Source organism: Euleptes europaea, chromosome 6, assembly GCF_029931775.1.
Source record: "Euleptes europaea isolate rEulEur1 chromosome 6, rEulEur1.hap1, whole genome shotgun sequence".
NCBI lineage: Eukaryota > Metazoa > Chordata > Lepidosauria > Squamata > Sphaerodactylidae > Euleptes > Euleptes europaea.
Genome location: NC_079317.1, coordinates 54,236,793 through 54,262,466, shown reverse-complemented (window position 1 = coordinate 54,262,466; position 25,674 = coordinate 54,236,793). Strand labels below are relative to the sequence as shown.

At 43.4% G+C, this 25,674-nt stretch overlaps 1 protein-coding gene across 1 annotated transcript; it reads right to left on the bottom strand.

Moving 5' to 3' along the window:
• Window positions 1–1,026: 1,026 nt before the first annotated feature.
• Window positions 1,027–25,114, bottom strand: ZFYVE1 (zinc finger FYVE-type containing 1). The gene is made up of 11 exons (XM_056851792.1): window positions 24,463–25,114; window positions 19,659–20,163; window positions 13,389–13,603; window positions 11,437–11,543; window positions 10,293–10,401; window positions 9,764–9,861; window positions 9,476–9,593; window positions 8,349–8,519; window positions 4,289–4,469; window positions 2,325–2,438; window positions 1,027–1,304 (listed from the first exon to the last, which is right to left on the bottom strand). Exons 1-11 carry the CDS (start codon window positions 24,952–24,954, stop codon window positions 1,072–1,074), a joined length of 2,343 nt encoding a protein of 780 aa, XP_056707770.1. The 5' UTR covers window positions 24,955–25,114; the 3' UTR covers window positions 1,027–1,071.
• Window positions 25,115–25,674: the final 560 nt, after the last annotated feature.

Here is a 25,674-nt window from a genome sequence, read left to right as displayed (position 1 = left end):
TACTAGGCAGACTTTGTTTACGAGGTGGTTTGCCGGTGCCAGTTATCTTCCCTTTATCCCCAGCAAGCTGGGTACTCACTTTACTGACCTTGGAAGGATGGAAGGCTGAGTCAACCTTGAGCCAGCTACATGAAACCGACTTCCGTCGGGATTGAACACAGGTTGTGAGCAGAGCTTGGACTGCAGTACTGCAGCTTACCACTCTGCGCCACGGGGCTCTGAAAGAGGAACTGATAATTTATAATTGATTCATGAATGCAAAGAGAAAGAGGTAATCAAGCTGGAATTAAAAGGGGCAGTAGCCCTAGGAAACCACAGTAGTGCTTTGATTGCCCACTTAGAACTATCACGCATTTCACCTGCCTTTTTAAGTTTCAAAAATTGCCAAAACAAGGTCGGGGGGGGGGGTTGAGACAGAAAAGTAATGCTGAAAGTACAGGAATGCAACAGATTGCCCATGATTTTGTCTGGCCATCTGTTAAAACTAAACGAACAAATAATGGCAATCCCAGCTAGATAGAACCATCCAAAGGCAGGCTGGAGTAAAATAAATATGGGTGATGTTGCAGGGGGCAAGTCCTGGGACTCCCTATTCAAAAGCAGGGACCACCTCACTTTTCACAATATGAACTGTAAGCAACAAAATGCATCACACAAAGAATTCAAAGGCACTCAAGAGGCTATGTGTTTGACCCATTACACTTCATAAAATAGTTCCATTCACCTTTTTACTGTAAATAATGCTTCATCAGCCAGCTGCATTCTCAGCATACTAAATTATATAATAGATTATAGAGATACATTTAACTGGTATATAATACACTGGATTTGAGATTCCTCATTTTACTGCAAGCTTCTCCACACTCACCTACCTTTAGCGTTCAATATCAGCCTGAAAACGCCCTGGTGGACCTGTTCAAATGAGCTATGCAGCTATCTTAATTGAAAAGAGGACAGAGATCAGAAGCATGCACTCTGACTGTAAAAGGTTTAAAAAAGGGTTCTTTTGTTGTTATGTTTCTAACCCTGAGAAGCAAAGGTGTTACGGAGGACCCAGAGAAGAAGCTGGGGTTAAAGGTCACCGGGCTTTTTATTGCAATTAAAGCAGACTCTGACAGGATGATCCCAGCCACGGGAGGGGACTGATCTGCGCTCGTGGGAGCACTCGTCACAGAAACCCTGGCCACAGGCACGACAGTGGTGTTTGGAGAGCTTGATGTTGAATTCCTTCTGGCAGTTGTGGCAGTGTAAGATTTCATGGTCGGGCACCCAGTAAGCAGGCCTGGCAGCATCTTTCACGAGACCTGCAGAGGGTTATAAAAATCCACCATGCTCTGACCATTATTAACAGAAAGGAACAAGGACTACAAAACCCACCTCTGCCTTTTCCAATAACTCCATGAAGAGAAGAATTAAGAACTGTAGGAAGGGTCAGATAATTCTTGTTCTGTGCTTTTATAAAAGATTGATGAACAAGTTGACGTTAGGCAACACTCATGCAGACTTCCAACATCTGACCTCTCAACAGACCGTCTTGTATTGTTTGATTACACCAGAAATCCCATAGAACTCTACATGGAAGTGCACGAGAGACCAACATCTCACCCCCTCCCAATCAGAACAATAAAGGAGCTGTGTTTCTGGTCTACTGAGAAACTTGAGTTTTCTACAAATGTCCTCTTTCAGGAACTATAAGTTGTATATCGAGGTGGACTACTCTTTCCCCTTTTCTTTGACTTTATGCATGGAATAAGAACAAAATTACTGCCTTGCAAATTGTTTTTGTTGGAACATATCAAACTGCTGCTGTCTTATCTTGGGGCAGGCACACTGCAACCACCACCTACCACCCACCCACAGCTACATGGGAGATGCTTACCAATGGTGCTCATCCCACATGGCTGTAAAACCTACATATTCCACAACCATGTTGTCAGACCAGTTTACACGAGTCTGCCTCACCCTACTGGCACCTTCCTTCCCAGAGAGTTACTGATTTGGTGCAAAAGGTCCTTTTGACTGACTCCACCCAAATGGTTGACCATTCACATGACATATTACAGTTGCATCTGCATGGGAAAGAAGTTCCCGTGCAACTGTGTTTAAAGGGGATCAGCATTTAAGAACTATTATGAATGAAGATGCACATCCAGGACAACCTGAGCCATTAACTGCAACCATGGAGAAAAAGCACACCACTCACAGAATCTTGACTGGAGTATCCCCTTACCTCACCTGATACTGCTTCTCTAAAAACCTGACTCCGCATCTACCTTTTGAACAGAGAAGGCAAGACAGTTCTAAATAGAGCAAGTAACACTTACCTAGTGGGATGTCGATGGCAGTCACAACAGCCCCAAGGGTGTTCTGCACAGCCTCACCAACCTTCCTGGCTATCACTGTCCCCCCTTCCTCATCTGTTGGAGCCTCGGGCACATCTGTGTGACAAACACTGAGGTTCAGAGCCAAAGGCACAAGTTCAGCCAGCCCACTTCGCAGTTTAGAAAGAAACTAATGCCCAAAATTAAAAGTGCTAGTCAGCAACGACCAGTGGTTAATATTGCAGGGGATGATATATGAATAAGTAACTCTAAAGTAACTGCCTTGTTGGAGTAGAGACTTTTATCAACTGAAAAACCTCCTTGGGGCTGCTTTCATATAAATATTTTTCTCTGCTTTTGCCGGAGTATTTTGTTTGTTTGTTTTTGAGCATCTACACAATTTCATCCTCTAATCGTCTCCTTTCCAGGTTTTCCCCATCCTGAGCATATTCTCACTCAAATCTGTCTGGATTTTCAGAGACCTCATCCATATTTAAAAGGCACTCATACTCTACCTTCCTTACCAGACCTTAGGAATTTTTCATGAGTCTCTACTGTAGCCAAGCTGACAAGACCTAAGGTGGTAACCTCCCAGCAGTTTAATAAATATAGACCCTGGCTCTAAACTGAAAACATGAATAGCACACTGGTTATCCAGAGGTACTTAGGTTACTGAGACGAATGGTTTCTAACACAAATGTGGGACTGAACAGAGGCTAAAGTGAGCTGAACATACAGACGAGAATCCATCAAAACTAGGAGCTCTTGAATTACCTGTTTCATCTCAGACTAAGAAACTGTATGAATAACAATTGACCCGTTAATATAGGAAAAGAAAAGATGGCTGCAGTATTCACTGTAGGACCACAGTAATTCTCAAACAAATTAACCAAAGTATGTGGTTGGTAGTACCCTTAAGATTTCTTGCACATTATGTTTGTGGATTCAACATGGTGTAGTGGTTAAGAGTGGCGGACTCTAATTTGGAGAACCAAATTAGATTCGCCACTCCTCCACATGAAGCCTGCTGGGTGACCTTGGGCTAGTCATAGTTCTCTCAAAACTCTCTTAGCCCCACCTACCTCACAGGGTGCCTGTTGTGGGGAAGGGAAGGCGATTGTAAGCCACCTTGAGACTCCTTTCAGTAGAGAAAAGCAGGGTATAAAAACCAACTCTTCTTCAGAATATCCACCCTGGATCAACCCTGTTATTCCCCAATTCTAAAAACAAGCTTTTATGATTTTCTCCTTCATCTTGAATCATATTTGAGCTTCTCTGGTACCTGCTTTGAAGTGTCATGTTATGTAACTAGAACAACTTCCTGCTACAGGGAAAACATTTGTAAATAATGGAGCAACTCAAGTACCAGAATGATAAGAAGTCATAAATGTTCTTCCTTAGCAAGAGGCACACACTACGTATATTATTATTCTCTAGGACCATTTAACAGGAATGGAATGTTGTCTTGCATCTGTTGAATACATCTGAAGAAGTGAGCTGTGGCTCACGAAAACTCATACCTTGCCAGAAAAGTTGTTAGTCTTTAAGGTGCTACTGGACTCTTGCTCTTTTCTATTGCTAGTGACTGACTAACAAGGCTACCCATCATGATCTCTCTGCTGAATAAATCAATTTATCTTGGAATACACTGGAGGAGATTAAGAAACCAGGATTCTGGCTGAATTCAATGTATATGTTGAATAGTTTCCTCTGAGAATATTTATATTCTAATACACTGAGAAATTTTGAAACTAGGTTATTAATAAACCTTTCTTACAGCCCTATGTTCTGCTTCCTTTATTATTCTGCTGTGCACTGCGCCCCTTCTTTGTAATTGCAGCTAAGAGCAACTAGAGGACCAGGTTGGAGACAACAAGACCAGCCATGAAAAGACTCAGCATTACCCTAACAGAAAGCTGCAGGAGCCTCCTTGATTCATACACCTGATATGGTCATAACTGGATTACCTAATTGAATGCCCCTGTTATCATGGCAGCTGTCACACACTCGCACAGGTGTGGGTCCCCAGCCCCGCTCTGGGACAGGGCAGCTCTTAGACGAACAACCATCGCAGAAGCCTTCACCACACGACCGACAATGGTGTTTAGTGTCGTTATCTTTAAATGATATGCCACACTTTTTGCAGTTCTGAAAAAAAAATGACAAAAAGAACCTGTTGGGTTATCTTCTTGTTTCCTTATATGAGAAAGTAAACATGATACTAAATTGAGAGGGGTAGCAAATACAGTAGAAGAGAGAGCCAGGATACAGGGTGATCTTGACAGGCTGGAGAATTGGGCTAAAACTAATAAAATGCACTTCAACAAAGATAAATGTAAAGTTCTGCATTTAGGTAGGAAAAATCAAATGTATAATTATAGGATAGGGGAGACTTGTCTGAGCAGTAGCGTGTGTGAAAAGGATCTTGGGGTCATAGTAGACCAAACACTGAACATGAGTCAGCAGTGTGATGCGGCAGCTAAAAAGGCAAATGCGGTCTTGGGCTGCATCAACAGAAGTATAGTGTCCAGATCATGCGAAGTATCACTTTACTCTGCTCTGGTTAGACCTCACCTAGAGTACTGTGTTCAGTTTTGGGCACCACAATTTAAGAAAGATGTAGACAAGCTGGAACATGTCCAGAGGAGGGCAACAAAGATGGTGAGGGATCTGGAGACCAAGTCCTATGAGGAAAGGTTGAGGGAGCTGGGTATGTTTAGCTTGAAGAGGAGAAGACTGAGAGGAGATATGATAACCATCTTCAAGTACCTGAAGGGCTGTAATATAGAGGAGGGTGCCAAGTTGTTTTCTGTTGCCCAGGTCACACCAGAACCAAGGGTTTGAAATTAAATCAAAAGAGTTTCTGTCTAGACATTAGGAAGAATTTTCTAACAGTTTGAGCGGTTTCTCGGTGGAACAGGCTTCCTCGGGAGGTAATAGCTCTCCTTCCCTGGAGGTTTTTAAGAAGAGGTTAGATGGCCATCTGTCAGCAATGCTGATTCTATGACCTTAAGCAGATCATGAGAGGGAGGGCATCTTGGCCATCTTCTGGGCATGGAGTAGCGGTCATCGGGGGTGTGGAGGGGAGGTAGTTGTGAATTTCCTGAATTGTGCAGGGGGTTGGACTAGATGACCCTGGTGGTCCCTTCCAACTCTATGATTCTAAAGGAAATGAGGTATTTTCAGTCTCGCAATTCACCAATCTAATGGTAGCACGATGATGTCTGTAGAACTATGGTGGACAAACATCCCTCCCTAAAGACAAACCGTCCTGTTCTGAAAATACCAATAAATTGGTCTCCTGAGAGAATTCTGGGGTGGGGGTAAGCACATGTGAATGGGTGATTAGCATTTACTGCAGTTCCAGATGTTGCCTCTCTGGATGCAATTGCCATAAGGCTCAGCATTTAGCAACTATTCTGGAAGGGTCCACAGTACAGCTGCTGGCTCTGGCAATCATGTCACACAATATATGGCAGGGGCCTGCACATTTCGCAATTCAGCAAGCTGAATGCAGCCACATATGGTGACTCACCTGAGATTTAATAAATCTGCTGCTGGTTCTGCTGTCTGCCTGGGAGCTGAAAACCAGGTGATGGCCAAGCACTGAGGAAGGCACAGGATGTTGTACAGGCCTGACACACAGTGCTAGCTAGTGCCACAAATGCAGGATCTCTGCTCACAAGTCCCTCCGCCGATACAGTAGAAGCCATAATGCAACGCCTTCCATTTTGTGTGTGGATAACTTTAAAATCAAAATATAGTAGTGGGAAATAAAATTTTTACACCTGCAGCTTTTCTAGTTGGCATAGCTGAGGCTCCTAATTGTGTAAGCTTAGTGTTTCCAAACTACCCAATTTCTAGCTCACTACACCTGAACAGGAAGAAACAGATTCGCCATCATTGTCAACATGCAGAATCAGAGCCCAAGGGTTCAAATTTGTCTATATACACCATGTTGGATCATGGAGACCGGTCCCTACAAGCTCATGGAAGCTAGCCCTTCTAGCAAGTAGATGGACTAGTCACTGCAGAAAAGATCGACAAATCACTTACAACATACCGTAGGAACAACAGACCAAGGAAAGGAGATCTCATGCTCACAGGGTGTCTCATGCTAAAGTCCAAAAAGTGTACTATAGAGGTTTCCAAAGAGATAGCAGTGGCTTATTGTCCTGGGTCGTGGCTGAGCCCCCCCCCCCCTCGTCCCAGGCTTCCCCACTTCGCCAGCACTTACCTCGACGTGGCCATCGGTCGCAAGCGACAGAACTGGCGGGGAAGCGGAGGGGGAGGAGGCTGGCGTCCGCGCCAGCAGGGCGCAGCTCAGGGCCCCGCCCAAGTCAGCACCAGTCCACGCCCCAAGGCCCCGCCTCTGGGAAACAAGCAAGGCTGGGGGGGCGCCCCGGGAGAGTGGGGACGCCCGTTAGGCGCCAGGCTTGGTCGCGGCTGGAGCCCGGGGGAACGAAGCGGCTCAGGCGGCAATGGCCAGCAGGCCAACGGGAAGGCCGGGAGGGGCCGCAAGAGAGCCAGGCTCAGGCGAGACTCCAGCAGCCAGAGTGGGATGCGCAGCCGGCATAGCCCCGCCCACTGCACAGCTGACAGGCGGCCGGGTGAGGGCAGGGCAATGGCAGAATCCCTGGCCAGGAGGCAAGGCAGACAATGGGAAAAGAGGGAACGGGCCGACCGAATGGCCCTATATAGACATGGGGGAAGGGCCAAGGAGGAGGAGCCCGTTGATTGGAGGGTGGGACAGGAAAGGACGGGCGGGGATAAAAGGCGAAGCTGAGCCAAGGCCAAGGAGGAGAGAAGTGGTAGCCAAGGGCACTGGCGCTACAAGCGGCAAACTGGCTACAACCAACGGGGAGGACAGTTCAGACTCCCAGTTGGACTGGTCTGAGGCTCTCCTGAGCCGACCAGGGGCGGATGCGACCGGCCGGGAACCCGGCCCTGGCAAGGCTCCGCCCCACACTTATCATATAACAAGAGCCTTGTAATTAAGCAGGGCAATATTGGTCACCCATCGTCTGATTCACTAGCATGAGATTCCACAGTATTCTCTCCCCCAAGAACCCCAACATTCTGCCTCTCCCCAGTCCCAGAATTCAAGAGGGAGCCAGAACTGTCCTGATCCCCTTCCCAACTCAGGAAGAGATGGAGAGCCACGAGGGATAGGCAGCTGCCACTGATGCCTAGCTGTTTCTCCAGAGCATCACAAATCGTGGCTGCTCCTTTTCAGAGGTAAAGGTTTACACCTGGGAACAGGACAGAGAAACCAGACCACCAGGTAACCTCAGAAGCATTAAGAACATAAGAAGGGTCCTGCTGGATCAGACCAGTGGTCCATCTAGTCCAGCATCCTGTCTCACACAGCAGCCAACTGGACCCTGCTATGGAGACACACCAGGGCATTTATGCTCTCTTGCTAAAAAGGAGAAGGCAAAAATAGGTGAACAGCTGGTTCAGCCCAGATGAAGGTTTGCCAAGAATAACACTGTCCTTTGTTCCTTCTCTCTTTAGCAGGGGGAGAAGGACAGAAAGACAAGCAGCCAATACTGCAGGACTCACCCAGCTAGGCAAATGCACCGAGACTGGCAGGACTCTCCTTTTATCCCTCTCTTTGTACTACATAAGACAGAGCATCTGCTCCAGAGGTAGCAAGTTGGGTTGTTTTCCCTCCTCCTACCTATCCAGGAAGGAGAGAAGTGGCCACCAACAAGTAGCTCAGACACAGCACACCTAGCTGTTTCTTTCACTCTTTGGGAAACTGAGGGGAATGAGAGTACTCATATGTGTGGCTGCATACAGGACTGTCTGGTTTGGGCAGGTTTACTCTCCCCAGGCAAGCAGTTATATCTCTATGCCTACAAAACACTGAGGACAACAGATTTCTAGCACACAAAAGATCATAAAATCAAACCATAATTTCCATATTTTTGGGACACGGAGAAGTTGTGGGAAGTGAGTATGCTATCATGGAAACAGGGACAGATTTAGGATCAGCATGCAAGTATAGTGGCTGTTAGATACCAGAATCTGGGAATTGGGCTTCCAGTAGGCTGGAGCGATTTGGTCTGTCAGCCAAGACGTCACAGCTTTTGTGGGTCCCAGGCTCAGCTCAGATACTGACTGCGCCATGAAGTTCATCCCATCTATGAGGCGCTGAGCAGCATTGTTGTTGTCCTTCAGAAATCCATCCGTCTGCAACAAAATGGACATTTGGTACCATCTCATCATGTGTGCCTGCTTCTGATATGCCATCATTAAAAAGCAAACACAGGAAGATGTATGCCATCCTAGGGAGACCAGGGATGGTTTGCTGGTGCAACCAGAGCAAACACAGTTCCTGATAATAATAAAACTCCCAATGCTGACCATGACCTCTCGCAACATGATGCAACTTTCTTTTGAAGACTTCAAAACAATGATTCTATCTGAGGACATAAAAGGTTCCAACATACTTTGTGCTCACTGGACTGGATTCTAACTGCCACAAATTGAAGGAGGTTGTGGAAGGAGCTCTTTGTCATTTCCCCAAAAATCCTCCACTGAGGACTGAGGGACCCTCCAGAACAATATGCCATGTGGCACAGGAAGGGGAGGGGGGTTGCAGTAAAGAGGGGGGGAAGCAAGTGAAATTAGTGCCCCTTGCATGAGCTGAGCAAGCCCTAAGCCAAGTTTGCTCCATTGTGGATGAGTAAGGGGCAGTGATTTTTATCCAATTCCTCCTCCTTACTGCAGCCGCCACGCCAAGTGGTACATTGTACAAAATTTCAGGGAACACGGGCAAAATCTGCTTCTGCAAACTCCTTTCATTTGTAGGAGTGCGGATCCAACCTATTCTTCGCTCTGCTTTGGAATCCATGTCCTGGGCACAAAAAGTTGGGTTCTAACGAAGAGGCAAGAAGAGTGCATAATATAGCAAATGCTTTTGTTATCTGGGAAACAAGAGCCTTGCTAAGTTTTCTAATCCAGGTTTCAAAGTGCAGCAAAGCTTTTAAACACTCTCTTGCTGTCTCACTTGTTGTGTCTCCATGACAATTCTGGAATGGCACTGTTGAACTATGAAGGGACAGAAAGCTTATCGTTATGACAGTCTGAACACTTTCCTTTCTATGGGCCTAAGGAAGACAATCAGTCCACACAAACAGACTTACTCCTGGCCAGACGTGCACAATTTCTGTCCTCACCACGGTGTCCACAGGATCTTGGTTCCCAAACCAATACTGTCTGCTGCGATACACAACTCCACAGGTGGGACACTCGATCACATACCTGCAGCCAGGAAAAAGAGGCAATCGCTCAGGCACGCCCCCAACAAGTTACGAGGACAGGAGTTCATAAAGGAAGACAACAGTCCTTCTGCACTCCATACGCCCCCAACAAGTTATGAGGACAGGAGTTCATAAAGGAAGACAACAGTCCTTCTGCACTCCCATACTTACCCTGACCAGGCATACTTTGCAAGACCCATCCAAGGGGAATCTGTCGAAGCAGATGTTTTTGGCACCACCCTGACCTCATTCCCACGTTCGTAACAGGCCTGGAATGGGAGAGAGCCATTAAAATTCATATCCCAAAGAACAGTTTGTGTGCACATGAAGAGAAAGTTTGTTTTCCAAGAAACTGTTTTCCAAATGGGGGCACACTAGAAATCCCATGATGTGAACATTTGTATGAAACCATTACATCATTAAAAGAAAAAAAGTTGCACATTTACCATTCCTTAGTACAAGATAGCAAATGCCTAACTTGCTACCCTTCAGGAGCTTAATACTTCTTGGGGGTTTCCTCTTGCCTGCCTAGGACTGCAGAAATGGGGGGAGGGGGTCAGGGACCTGACAGGCTGCAATGTATAGCTGAGGGACCACACTCTGTTTGGTGGGTTACATGTTGTACAGGTCTGCTGTAGCTCATGAATAATCTTCCGCCATCTTCCAGCTCCTGGACTCCCATTTTGCTTGCTCCACTGACCTTGCAGGTATATACTCTGTTATCATACTGATGGGTATATCGACAGCGATTCTTGGCTATATGAGGAACCCCTTCTTTTACATGGTTCATGCTGTTCTTACATCCACACCTGCAATTTCAAAACCAAGCAAAGAAAAATTCAGGGAAAAGGCTGGACATCAGCGAGACAAATCTCAGTATAACATCAGTGACTTGGGCAGAGGCTCATTTAGAGAGTTTCCTACTTTCATTGAGTCAATAGGCGTGCGAGAGAGAGAGAGGAAAAAGTATTCACACTCATTCAGAATGAAAGCAATGCCCTCATTTGGCATTGCCTTTCAGACATGAGTCACACAGTAAAAGCCAGTTGGTTACATGGCATTTTGGCATCATCATGCTTACTATATGATCTCCAGTTAGGTGGGATCACTTCCAAGAAAGAATTAGTTCCTCTTTCGAAGAATATATGGCACAGAAGCAGCTGCTAGTAGGCCCTGAATGGCTAAAGAGAAATGAGGAAGGTTTTGTAGGGGAGTGTCAGGGACATTTCAGTTCACTCCTCCATTCACCAAAGCAGAAATCATTAACAAGCAAGCATTTGGTGCAGCCTTATTTCTTTTTGTCTGAACTTTGCATAAACCCCTTATTCTTCAAAGATTCTTAAACTACATGTTTCAGAAATTGCATGCACCCTGCATCTTCCAACAACACAAGCAACAAAGTATGTAGAAATCTGTGTGAAAAGTCTGCCTTCTCAATAATGCTTCTGAAGTACAGTCTGAGGATGTGACACAGCAACCTCCCGGAAGCCAATCAGGTCTGAGTTTGGTCAATGCCTGGATGGAAGACCACCTGGGAAATCTGCTTGCATTGCCTTGAGTTTCATGACAGAATAAATGCAGGACATACGTGTAATAAATAAGGCATAGAATGGCAGAATCCAAATAATTGTTTTGGAATTTTTGTTGCAGATCCACTTTCAGCATAAATGGCTTGCTTGGAAAAAGCAGCGTAATTTTGAATGTACACCTTAAGGGACTGTGGCAGAGAACCATGAATCAAAACTGGCTGATGTCCTTGATGCTATAATCCTTAAAGTACAATGAACTTTCTGGCACCGTAGACCTTAATCAAAGAGGTCATTGATGGATCTGTGTCCACCTACCCGCAGCTGAGGCATACAGAGGAACAGGTGAAATACTCGTCTGGAAAGAAGGAGCTGTGGGCCATTTGATCATCTGGGATCTCACCACTGAACCGATCACTCAGTGCCTGCAGGAGAGTGCAAGAGAAGCCACAACATCAAATCCACCTTTAGGTGTTTTTTTTTAGAAAGATAGATACAAATGAAATGCTTCCCATCAGGCTGGTAATTCTTCCATTAATGCTGTCTAGTTTGCCTTTCCAAATTTATTTATTGAAAACACTTGTACCTTGCCTTTTGGTATACTATATCTACAGAGTTGCTTACAGAAACCCATATTTAATTATGAACCAGGACCTTGGTTTATGGGCTGTTAAACCCATTCACTGGGGTCAGGTAAAGAGTAGGGAGATGTTTGTACAATCATGCCCCCCAATAATTTAAAAAATGTTTTAACGTTATGGTGTTAGAGGAAATGGCCACCATTCTGAGGGAACGCTGTTCTCCTCTCATGGGAGCAACGGTCCAAAGTTAAATGGGTGGAGTGGTCTCCCTCAGCCACACCAACGTTTTCTCCACCAGGGCTGGGCACTTTCGCCATTTATAAATGTTCATTATAAAATGAACAACAATCTTTTAAAATGAAAAAAAATTCCACAGAAACATAACGCATTGGAAATTTTTCCACCCCACTTCTCTGCCTGTACCTTACATGCCATTCCCTAAAGCAGTTATTAAAGCCTGTGAAGTCATTTTGGGTTCAAAACTCTATGTATACTCTCAGGAATGAACCGTCTAAGCGGTTTATAAAATCAAAACTCTATGGGAAGAGATGACTTATGATTAGGACAGACACCTTGTCTTCTCCCACTAAGAAATTACATGTTATGGGTAAAAAGTGTATATATCACAATAATCCATAACTAGATATTCCACAAATGAATATGGAATAGTACTAGGAAGGATGACTATTACCTTGAGCTGATTTTGTGGATACTCACAGTAATAGTGTGTGTGGGGGGGTATAGAAAAGAATTAGTGATACGAAAGCTGAATGTGGAAGTAAAGACACTACAGTGAACATGAGTAGAGCTGAAGAATTTAAAACTCCTCCTTCTCCCAAACAAAATATGTCTTCATCCTTTTCTGAAATACGCAAGACATCGTTCATATACCTTCTCTATCAGCTATTTAGACCCTTACATTTTCCCCTCAAGAGTCGTGCTCTAGACTGCCACTAGTTTCAGGTGTCACATCTTTGCTATCTACAGACAAAAAGCATTTTCCCATTTAAGGAATCTGAGAAAAATCAAGGTGTGTCAAGAGAATGGGCTGTTGCTTGGAGACCTTACCTTTACTCTCAGTTACCCTGGCAACAATGCAGGCCTTGCCACTGTACCACAATGGCTTGGTCCTGGTTTGCTTATGCATTTCATAGTACATGGGTTATTGTTATCACTAGTACCAAGCCTGAGAGACTAAGCTTCTGGGTTACAGAATCTATAAAAACTAGATTTATTGTGGGGGGCGGGATGTACATGGGTAAACCTGATCCAAAGTTTTTTCTAGCCTGGTTCTTTATCGACTGTAATTGGTATGCAGGTGGAACAATACAGTTACCATAGAAGCATCAAAATTAAACGTCAGTGGTGAACTTGCACACATCCTAGACCCATTAAAACCAGTTTTCAAGCAAGTTTTTCCCAGTTTAGATTGCCTAGGAGGCCTTGGAGCAGGTACAGTCTTGTTGATCTGTGGGTGCAAGGTCTGTATGTGATCCTGCCTTAATACCGTCCAGTCCCTTATAACAATAACAATGAGGCAAAAAGAATTTGCAAATTGGAACATAGCCATCTGCCATCAGCGCACAAGCTGGCTTAGATAAATAATGGGCAGGAGCTAAGGATTCAACCCCAGTTAGGGAATTTGGATAATTTCAGCTAGGCAATAGTGATACATCATTCCTAATTCACCTTGAGTGCTTTGTAGATAACTCCAGGAGGGCGGGGAGAACGGGTGGTATTATTTTCTAGTTGCTGCTCCACAGCATGCCTGAGTCCAGAGAAGTCTGTTGGAGGGTTGTAAGTCCTTGTTCCTTTGTAATGGATCGAGCTGAAAGCTTCAGGGAAGAGGCCCAGTTTCCGAAACCGATCCTGGATGAGTTTCTCAGGCACCTCAGAAGGATGATCTGAGTATATTAAAAAATAAGCAGTACATGAACAACAACTTGTTAAACTACATCATTCTTACAAATGATACAGACTTTGGGTAATATTTGAAGAGTTAGGTTACATGATTAAAAGTGAGATAGCCAAATGTGCCCTGAAAACTGATCCCACTGTTAGGTTTTGCTTTTTGCACTCTAAAAATGTGCCTGGGGAAATTGTCCACAAAATTCCGAAAAGGTCTCTCTAATATGCATGTGTTTTGAAGGCACTTTCCACCAACAGTTACCATTTTGCTCCCTCTGCACCATCAGAAGGATTTTTAAAAAAACAGTAATTGCTACTGTGCTATAACATTATCATGATCTGCTGCCATGATAGCCTGGTTCCTCTGAATTCCTAGCTTTTGTGAAAGACTTTCAAAGAATGGAATCTCCATTGGCAGGAGAACAGCTGCATCACCACCACCCCATAAAGTTTTAACTTATATATTGTTTCTATCTTAGCTTCAGAGGGTAGCCATGTTGGTCTGCAGTAAAAAAAACAAGATTGCACTTACTTGTAACTGTTGTTCATTGAGTGTCTTCTGTGCAGGCATACATTGACCTGTGCAGACGCATGTGGGACTGCACTGAAGACATTACAATGAACAACTAGATCCAGAAGTCCAGAAGCACCTTAGACAACAACATTTTCAGGGTATAAGCTTTTGAAAGTCAAACCTCCCTTTGGAATATCTGACGAAGGGAGCTTTGACTCTCAAAATCTTATACCCTGAAAATCTTGTCAGTCTCTAAGGTGCTACTGGACTCTAATCTATTTGTTTTTATCTTGTTGATGGATTGCTATGGTGGTTTTGTGTCCTTACAAATCTTGTTGCTTTGTTAGCCACCTTGCACCTGAGACACTAAGGTGGGATACATATAATAGAATCATAGAGTTGGAAGGGACCACCAGGGTAATCAACCCCCTGCACAATGCAGGAAACTCACAACTACCTCTCCCCAACCCCCAGTGACCAGAAGATGGCCAAGATTCCTTACCTCTCATCATCTGCCTAAGGTCACAGAATCAGCATTGCTGACAGATAGCCATCTAACCTCCTCTTAAAAACCTCCAGGGAAGGAGAGCTTACCACCTCCCGAGGAAGCCTGTTCCACTGAGGAACTGCTCAAACTGTTAGAAAATTCTTCCTAATGTCTAGATGGAAACTCTTTTGATTTAATTGCAACCCGTTGGTTCTGGTCCGATCCCTCTGGGGCACAGAAAACAACTTGGCACCCTCCTCTATATTACAGCCCTTCAAGTACTTGAACATGGTTATCATATCCCCTCTCAGTCTTCTCCTCTTCAGGCTAAACATACCCAGCTCCTTCAACCTTTCCTCATAGGACTTGGTCTCCAGACCCATCACCATCTTTGTTGCCGTCCTCTGGACACGTTCCAGCTTGTCTACATCTTTCTTAAATTGTGGTGCCCAAAACTGAATACAGTACTCTAGGTGAGGTCTAAGCAGAGCAAAGTGATACCATCACTTCGCGTGATCTGGACACTATACTTCTGTTGATGCAGCCCAAGACCGCATTTGCGTTTTTAGCTACTGCATCACACACATATTTTAAACAAACAGTTATCTAGTCCTTTTTGTGTGGAGCTATAAGTGGAAAGGTGTATCCCTGCAACAACAGGGCTAGCCCCCTTACATTTTTTAAAATGAAAGCAGAGAATTCCTCTGAATTCCTTTTAGATCATGAGAATAGATTGTTATAACATTAAAAAGAGCTAGCAATAACAATAATGCCCTCCAGTGGCACGGGGGACGGCAGCTGTGGAAGGTCAAGGCAAAGAAAATAGTAGTGATGTGGGCAGAACTTCAAAAATGTGTACCTTTCTGTATACTTTGTGTGCAAACAAAATATCATATCAAATTAAATTTGGAAAACATCAGAGTAAAGCATGAGAAAACCCAGTAAGTGGATACTCAAAAAACAACAACACTCCAGTTCAAACGACAAAATTGAGCAAAACATCCTTGTGGAAGCAATGTTACTCATAGGACTTTGTGAGGAGAATAAACAAGCTTGCAACTGAATGGTTGGGTGCTTGGACATGAAACTACGCACAGACAGATATGCCAGTTTCAAGCAGCAGGTTTGTGAGAGACAACTCTTACAACGTCTGTGCAGACACCATAAGGACCTTCCCATACAGATCAGTTCATGTGGACTTGTTTACTAGAAAGGCCAGAAGAGAAGCCCTGATTGAGGGTGACACCCGGAATGAGGTACAGATTGCATCCATTTTTCCAGAGTATGTCCTAATGAGAACACAATACATCTTAACACTGGCATGCATCTTTCTGCAAAATGTAAACTCTGCTATTGTCACTTTTGTGTCCAAAGGCTGACAGTCTTTGCAGTCCACATATTTACTGTGTATTGTCACTACTGGTTGCTGACCATTACCAGTTAACACCATCTGACTATAACTGCCTGCAGGGCCACATTCCTGCCCTGTGGTGCAATTTAATTTTATGAACCAAGAAAAGAGCATGTCACCAAAGTGTCGGTTAGCTGCTTTCCCGATTATATTTGCTGCTTAACTGGAAAATAAGGGCAGGGAAATTCTGAGCAAAATTCTTTGGTCTTTGTCTTTGCCAAGAACATTGTGGTCAGGAAGAAGCAGCCGCCAGTTTCAGCATACAAATGGCTGTTTGACAACAGGAGCTTCTGGAGGCACGGAGGGCGGGGGAGAGAGGTTTCCTCCATTCTGCACCTATGGAAGCAGGTGCATTCAGCAGGGAACAATGGGTGTTGCCTGAGGTAAGCCATGCTGCCCATGCACACCTCCAAAGAAGGTAATGTAAATTGCACATAGCTTAATATTGCTAGCATAGTACTGAATGGAATAAAAATAAACTATTAAAGAGAATAAAAGGAATGGGATAATTGTTATTATTATTATTATTATTAATAATAATAATAATTTATATCATGCCCTCCCCTGACAATGCCAGGCTCAGGGTGGCTAACCACACATTAAAGAAGGAACAGCCTGTTCTGGGAAGCTCTACCACAATATTACATATTTAGACCATGATTCTAACCCTACTGACTTTAGTCCTATTGATTAGCCAGCTTCACACTGTGAGGCTGGGAAGTGTCCTTTGGGCAAATCTCCATCACCCCTACCTTGAGACCCCCCTGAGGGCCTACAGGGACTTGGATATAGAGAAGGGGAAGGGGTTCCCTTCATCTCATTTCTCCTCTCCTCAACCTCTCTCCCACAGCCTGCAGAAAAACCAATACTGCCCTTCTCACTGTTCTGCAGTCTGGCCCCTTAAACTGACATTTAAGACTCAATAAATCCGTAGTCCCTCTGTGGTGCTCTCTGCCTGACAGTTAAACTGAACCCTTTCCTTGTCTTTTAATACCTGTTTTTCAAGGACCAGGAATATAATTTCGTTTCTGGGGCTTCACTATTATACAAGTCACTTCTGTACATATCTTTCCATTGGCTAATGAACTCAGGGTGAGAAAGAATTTCCTTTATAAAGGCTTGCTCGGAGCCAGAGCATGGGGAGACAGAGCAAAGTACAATTTTTTTTTTTATGTGAAACTGAATTCTACATCCTGGATTACATCATCTTTTGCCTAGCCTTACTCTACATTTAGTTAACTGGGAAATGATTGGATTTCCTGATCTAGCTTCATGAAGATATTCAAAATAAGAAGCAGAGTGTTCTTTGTATCAATCCCTTAAAAAAAAAATCAAAAGCTGTTCTTGCAACAAAGTAAATGGTCATCACAACAGTAAACAATTTATTTATTTCTAAATGGTGTTTTTGAGGCAGTTTCAAGCAGTGATGGGGAAAATCCAGACAGTTCAAAACACTGTGGTATTTGCAAAGGTTTTTATCAAAAATTCTAAATTGAATCACTATTTTTTTCTTATGTGTGCTCTTCTAGGAGTTAACACAGTGATTACAGTTCTTCAGCTGAGGCTATGTCCCTTTGGGATTTGCCTCCAGCCTTCATAGTCCCTTGCAGGGTGCCAAAATTGGTGAAACACGCTAACATTTGCTCTTTACAAACCAAAAGTACAGGAATAACTTGAGCCCTGGTTTTGTGTGTGTGTGTGTAGTCTTTGTACATAATATATTTAAAGGAGACTAAGACTATTTGGATACAATTTGATAGTTCAGAAATTGCTGTAGCTCAGTTTTTAGTGAAATTAGACTAAACCCAATCACATCAATAATGCTAGAAGAGAATGGAAGTGGGGAAGAGAGGATAGTGACAGAAAAATCAGGTCAACAACTGAGGAACTTGTCCAATAAGTCATGTGAGAATGGACAGCAACACACATGAAACAGGAAAGTATATTATGAGAAACTCAGAAGTGCTCGCTCTGAACTAAAGGTGTAATTGTCTGCCACTATTCCACTATTCTGGGTGGCACAGCTATGCCATTTCCAGCCAGAGGACAGTCTGGCCCCTTATGAGGGCTAGTGCAGTGAGCTGGGTATGCCCATTTGATCCTCCCCACCTCTTACGAGAACAGAAAATCTCATGGGACACCAAGAGTGAAGACAATCAAGCAGGTGGCTTTTTCCTGCTTCGTCCCCTCTTCCCCAGACTTGAACAGGCAGTAATTGCTCCTGGAGGTGTCAGCGGGGCCTTAAATTTCCCAAACTGTAGCATGCTTTGTAGGGGTAGCTGGGCCTTTCTCCCATGTGGGTCAGTGACAAGGTGAGGCCCCTGGGGAGGTCCCTGATCCCAGACACACCTTGTATTTTTTCTAGAGTACATCTAAAAATATAAAGCATCAACAGCAAGATGGCTCCAACTCCCTGAAGCATGTACTTTCCATGGTAAACCCTGGTCTGTCGCTGCGCAGTGTGGAAAGTAGCCCCTAGTGCCAAGACTGCAGGTTGAATAGACATCACCGCCATACTCTTGACACTTCACTTCAAATCTCAGAATAAGGCCTCACACAGACGTTAAGTGGAAGAGGTAGTAATAGGAAAATCCCTGAACATGAATTAGGTGTTTTCATAGGAGAAAGGCCTTTACATTTTTAGATGTACTCTTGAATACAGTGTCAATACAGTAGCCACCAGACTACTTCCCAATATTTTCAAGACAAAGTGAATGCTACAAAATACAAAGGAAAGCCTCTCCTTTTTTCTGTGTGATCAAAGTCCCTATACATATGTCCAATTCCATATACTTCTAATTACTTTTCTTGTGTGCATGCTACTTATTTTTTTACTGGTTTCTGCATCTTGGTCAGCTTTCTGGGTCACCACTAGGGTTGCCAGCTGGCCTGGAGAAAAGTGTCCGGCCCTTCAATAGAAGCTTAATATGTGGAAATGGGAAGCTGAAGATTATCATAGCATGGACTATCCCATGAAGGGAGAAGGCTGACACCATCCAATGTTACTCATCACCCTCAGCTAAGCAACATCAGATAGGATTCTTTACATTTCAGCCTAGTGCAGGAGTGACTATACTGTCAGTTTCGATACAAATTCTGTATCAAAGTAACCCCCTTCATATATGACCAGGATAAACTCTGCAGATTTACATATTTTTGCTTATTTTACATAATCTATTCTGTTTCTGCTGGTCATAGGGAGAGGCAATGAGTCATAGATGGCAAAGACCCCTTTCACTACAAATCCTAGTCATACCTACCTCTGGTTTCTGAGATTTTACTGAAAACTGAAGTCAAATTTCTAGCCTATTTTTGCAGACCCAAGACTAAATACTTGCATTTAAAAAATATAACTAAATTCTTGCATTTTTTAAAAAAACTAGAATTTTGAAATCTCAGAATAGAGATTTATGTACCCAACACTAGGTTTGTAAAGCATGTTTGTGTAGAATGCATGTAACCCACACTAACAGATTCTTTATTGACTAACTATACAATGCCTTTCAACTTCTGCAACATAAACAGTGAAAGATCCAGGACTGAAACCCATATCTTTCACATGGCAACCCTAAGCAATACCTGCTATACCACAGTTTCATCCCAAATTATCCACATTGCACCAGATATTCATCTACTCACCAGCACCCAGTAACTGTGTATATACAGTCTCATGGAAGATAACAACTCCAGGACCCAGAGTTGATAAGGGAACATCCAGACCACAACGGGCTGTGGTTGCCTTCAGCTCTTTGGTGAAATGTTTTAGGTATGCCTCAGAGGCATCGCCGAGAAATTTGAAGAGATCATTGTGAAGTCTGTCAGCATGTGTTCGATAGATGATAACATCTGAAATGGCCAATACCTTCAGGAGCAGCCGGGTCCTCTGACTAAGGTTCACCGTGGCCCCAAGAAGACCTTCTGTGTCAATTGCCACCATTTTGTGGACAGGATCATAGGCTGCCCAGACACCTACTGTACAGGACTCCTGGGCTGGAGATGTTTTAAAAACCTCACGACCGTAGAAGAAAGTGTGGTTAAGGGTATGGGATTTGCCATCCCCAGTGTTCCCAAAAATAGAGACAACCTTGAGGTGCTGGTCAGGTTTGCAGTCCAGTTTCCGGATAAATTCTTCTTCATTTGCCACCTAGCAAAATATGAAAAGGAAGATCGTATTAGAATTTTGAAACCCTGCAGCTGTGCGACTCCACAGACCTGACTTGTAACCCTAACGGAAACTATAACACTCAAAGTTCAGCAAAAGGAAGTTGCAGAGAGAGTGACCACCTCCCCCCCTCCGTTTTTTTGACTTCACTTTATATTCAGCACATTACCTTCAAGAACACATTCTTGGCCCATCACAAAGATAGCAATGAGCAACTTCTCAGTATGTATGGCCTATACAGATTTGTTTTAAAAAAGCTTCTTTGAATTGTGCCCAAAGAGCCATAAAAGGCTCACCTGGACACATTTACAGCCTTTGAGTCAATGGATAAAGTCATATGTAGCACATTCCGAAGATCAACCTTCAAAGTAAAAAAATGTACAGTTGACAGCTGCTACAGCTAAATTAGAAGGAAGAGTTCACAGCCATTCTCAGTAGGCAAGCAACTCTGGTCCCAGCAGGGCGTTCAGAAGAATCTCAAAGATGAGAACTGGGAAGTGGGTGCTTTCAAGCCGCAGCTTCTAAACCAGGGAGAATTCCACCCACCATAGCCTCATTGTAGCTTGAGTTCTACCAATTCAGCCACTGGCAGTTTTCCATCTCCAGTCAGTCATTGAAAAAATACCAGGATCCTGAATTAGCACATCCAACTCCAGAAATATTTGTTCCACGCAGAATTTCTAACAGAAACAATTGTTTTTGGTAAAGAAAAAAAATTACAATTTCCTTATTCTTCCCTTTTCAAAAATAGCAGTATTTTATAAGAATCTATTTCTTGCCCCAGTATCATGAGCCCAAACTGTATTTTCTTATTGCCTTACAAAGGGCACTTCCAGTCAAAATCTCTAGTCTGCAGACTAGAGGGTAGACATTCACATGTAACAGAATTAGATGAAAGAGGCCTGTAATGATAGAATGAGGTTTGAACCAGCGTGGTGTAGTGGTTAAGAGCAGTGGTTTGGAGCGGTAGAGTCTGATCTGGAGAACAGGGTTTGATTCCCCACTCCTCCACGTGAGCGGCTGAGGCTAATCTGGTGAACTGGGTTTGTTTTCCCACTCCTACACAAGAAGCCAGCTGGGTGACCTTGGGCAAGTTACAGCTCTGTTAGAGCTCTCTCAGCCCCACCTACCTCACAGGGTGTCTGTTGTGGGGAGGGGAAGGGAAGGTGATTGTAAGCCGGTCTGAGTCTCCCTTAAATGGTAGTCGGCATATAAAAACCAAGTCGGCATATAAAAACCAACTCTTCTTCTTCTTCTTGTATCGATTGAGTCTGCAAGTGGGGTGTGTGTCTTTTTTTATGATCCCCTGCAGAAAATACTCCCTGCAAACAGAAAACTCAATAGGAAAAGGGCTGGGCTAGAATCTCTCCTTAAATGCTGCTTCTCTACTTGTAGGGTCTGTTTTTACCCAGGGCAACACTCTAACATTGTGATATTGTATTGCCAGTGTAAGCAGTTCAGCCACTCTAGAGCCTCATTTGGCTGCATGTGTGGATTAGGCTACATGAGCTTTGTAAAATTTTCTACCATTGAATGGCAATCCTTTAAAGTCAAGATTCAATTTCCTTTCACCTTAATGATGCTGAGTGAACCAATAAATAGTGAATGGTGTTAAAAAGTGATTCTGTCCTCAGGCACATGTATATCAAACAATCATAAACACTCTTATAACAGAAATGACACCACTAGCAACAAAAATGTGCACTGCTTTATCTTCACATTTCCAATGTGTTGATCCAGTAGAATACTAATAGTGAATCTTATTAGTTGGGTGGGGGGAAGTGAACAGGTTAACAGCCAGATCAAAAGGTTTCCTTATTTTCTGACTAGACGGGAATATTGACAGGAATATTTACATTTCTTTCAAGGGCAGATGCAGGATTGTGAGGGCTTTCTTTTGGCCTCCAAAAGGCAAAATTCTGCCAGGAAGTTCAGCATCCTTTCCTGGTACTGAAGCCAAGGGTAGTAATAATGCACACAGCTGTTTGAAAATTTCCCATCCTGCCTGAGGATGCCACACCTTAGTCACAGGACAAAAATTTATATATTGGTTTTCACTCTGTTTTAATAGTTCTAACCTCTTTAAATCATTCACAGTTTGGAAACCATAAGCGGCAAACACCAGTTTCAGTTTACTTATAAAGTGATCCAAATTGCTTTCTCAAAGATAACCTTTTTGTTACTGTCATTAGGATTCATCAGCACAGAAGCTGTCCGGCAAGAGTGAGCCAGCGTGCATGGGACTTAGCTAAATGCTTCTGTCAGCCTGTTTGGGTTGGTGGAAGTACATATAAATGGCTGGTCAATGCTTTCAGGTCCAATTGCAGTATTAGCTTGATCTGCGCTTTAACAAGAAAGTGAGGTATTACAACTTTCATGTAAAGTAACCAGTCATAAGCAGAGTTAAACCATTCCAGCCCACTGACTTAGCATGGTGTAACTGCTTAGGATTGCACTGTTAACATTACTGGCAGGGCTCCTATATATTTAACAATTGCATGGCAGCCAGAATTTAGTAGGTGAAGCTTTTCCTGGTACGGCATTGGACAAAAAAAGCAATGCTAGTTAAATTTCTGGCTGTTTTGCTGCCTTCAGAGTAGCATATGGATATGGGCTCCAAAGAGAGAATTTAGGTAGACGCTGATGTGAGAAACCATGTCGGAATTTGTTTTTGCGGCTGTGAAGCTGTTTAAGAGACAGACAGAATTTCCAGTTGGCAAACTGGCAACCATAATTGGTAAGGATTCCCATACCAAGGCTTGTTTATTGTAAAATTGAACAAGTAACAGATGTGCTATAGCCATGACAGACAGCTGGCTGGCAACATTAAAGCCACATGGAAACTGCAGATAGCCTAATAATCGAGGCACTGGATGGAGCTCTTCTCCTCACATGTGCCAAAATAAAGCCATTTAACATTTGTTGCATAAGAAACAAGGGGTTTTATAACTGGTTATCTGTGTGCAATTGGTAGAAACAAGGAAGATGCAGAAAGGACAAAAAACTCCACATTATCTTTTGTCTTCATTGCATCAGAAAGATACTACTTTATTTATCCAGCTTTTTCCCTTTGTAACATTAAAAATATATCAAACAATAGAATTACTAAATCTAAAAATAACCTTCCACAGTGAAGTCCAAGTAGCTGGAACCTCACAAGTTGAGACATCCACTCCTGTCCATGAATTCATTTCCACCCAGGGATGACAAAACTCAACCACTGGTTTGACCAAGAAGAAGGGGGAGAATAGTGTAAATAGTTTTCAGATTTTTATTACAGTTGCCACCTTACAAGTCCTTTACAAGCCCTGAACAGCAGCTATGCACCCAGAAATGTAGCTGCTTGAAGCTTTTCCTACTTTTTATCTCCAACAGGACAAAACACTTTCAAATGTCTGCATGTCAAGCTGTTTCCAGAGACACAAGATTAGGACCGCGGGGGGGGGGGGCAATCTTCACTGCCAATCATGCCACTGACACAGGAACAGTAATCATGTGTGCTCCATTCCAGTCCCTTGCCTTATTAAGCAGACAACACTTCCTCCTTGGTAAGTGTGTGTATTTATCTTTACCACACCATTTTGCACTGCCTCTTGTAAACTTCTTTATGTACAGTACTTTCAACTATAATACTTACTTCCATGGGCAACAGTCTTAGTAGCAGACTACAGAATAATAGTAACACCTTTCTTCACTAACCCATTGATTTTTTTCACCAATTCATCTTATTGTCATGAGATGTCAAAGAATGTTCTAGCAACTTGAATCAATGTCTGCTTCTGAGAAACTCAAGAAAAGGTCAGGCTTTGCAGTTAATGTCACAGAATAACATGAATTCTTGTCTCTGACATTACTAAGTATACCGATGTAACATGTTGGCAGGTACAATGCAAGTTTACTTGGCATTTGCCTCTATACTTCAGGTTCGTGGGGGTTATTGTGAGGAAAATATTCTTGTGGTAGAATCTAATACTATCCATAATACAACTATTTTGGAAGCAAACAAACAACCTTCACCTTTCTAGATTCAATTTAAGAATGATATATGAAACAGTGAACAACAGCCTGACTTAGTGGAATCCAGCAGACTTTGGAACTGGGTCAGGTGAACATAAGGGCTACAAAAAAAGTCATTTATATTATCATTGAGTTCTCAAGGCAGTGCTGGCATGGGCCTTTCAGGCAAACCAAGCAGAACTGATTAGCCTACCAGGAATATCAGAGCAGCCTATCCCCCCTCCCCCACAACACACACTTTTCACAACCCACAGCAGTGCTTACCTGGATCTCCTCTGTTTCATCCACCAACAGGAAGCTTACGACATTTTCTGTCATCTTCTTCCTCTTGGCCTCTTCATCCATCCCCTCTTCTGCCTCTTGGGGTTTGCCACCATGGTATACAGTAATAGGGTGTTTCCGCTTGTTTCCACCAGCATGAGTCCTCTTCTGACACTCAACACACAGATTAGTTTTGCAGGCCTGGCACCGCACCACTGCTCTCTGCCTGGAACTTGTGGCATTGCTCTGCATGATATTTCCACTGGCACCTTTGCAGGAGTCGCAGTATGGGACATGGCCAGCTTTAATACGGGTCCGTTCATGATTTCGTAGTCTTTCCTGCCTGTGCAGTTCTTCTTCACACCGCTGGCACTGCAGGCTCCCACACTCATCACACTCAAAGGTTGCCTCATCTGCTCCACTGCAAGCATAGCTTTCCTGGCACAAAAGGGCAGTATTTAATCCCTTGTCTGCTGTGGGAGGCTGGGCACTCATTTTCAGCAGCTGAATGTTGGCTTTACACAACCAGTTTATTTTTTAGCAGATCTGCACATTGGCTTTCCAATGGACTAAAATTAGTATTTATCTTATCATGGAGGATGCCCAACAAAGGTTGTTTCTCTCTTCCAATATGTATATATTAATCTCAGTTTTCCTACAGTTTTCTCATGATATGCAAAGTGGATTTTCCCCTAAAACAAATGTAAACACTGCAATTTCACTCATGAGTTCCAATACTGACTCCACCAATTTCTACATTCAAAGTTACAACCAAGTCAGATTTGTATAAAAAAGCAACTTCATAAGTTTCTAGAATGCAACTCAGATGTTCTTCTCTGAGAGACCTAGAAAAAGAAAGCGAGAGAAAAATTATAAAGAAAACAGCAAACGTTAGAAAAACAAAGGATCCACAGCAAACACAAGACAACATTACAAGATCCTCCACTTTCCTCCCACAGTGAAACTCCTCCTTCAAAAGGCGAAGCACTTGCAGGCAGTTCCCAGATCAGCTTTTTCCAAAACAAGACATTTCTTTGTCTTCTTGTAATGATGCTGCCTCATACATGGAGTCTATTTTAACTGCAAATATTTTTATAAGATAGAGACCCTCACACAAAGTACTTGTACAGGTTTTTACAAAACTAATTGCTGCATAGCCTGATACTATGGCGCTTTGCTCCATTGTAAAACCCTGAGTTCCATAGGGCTTACTCC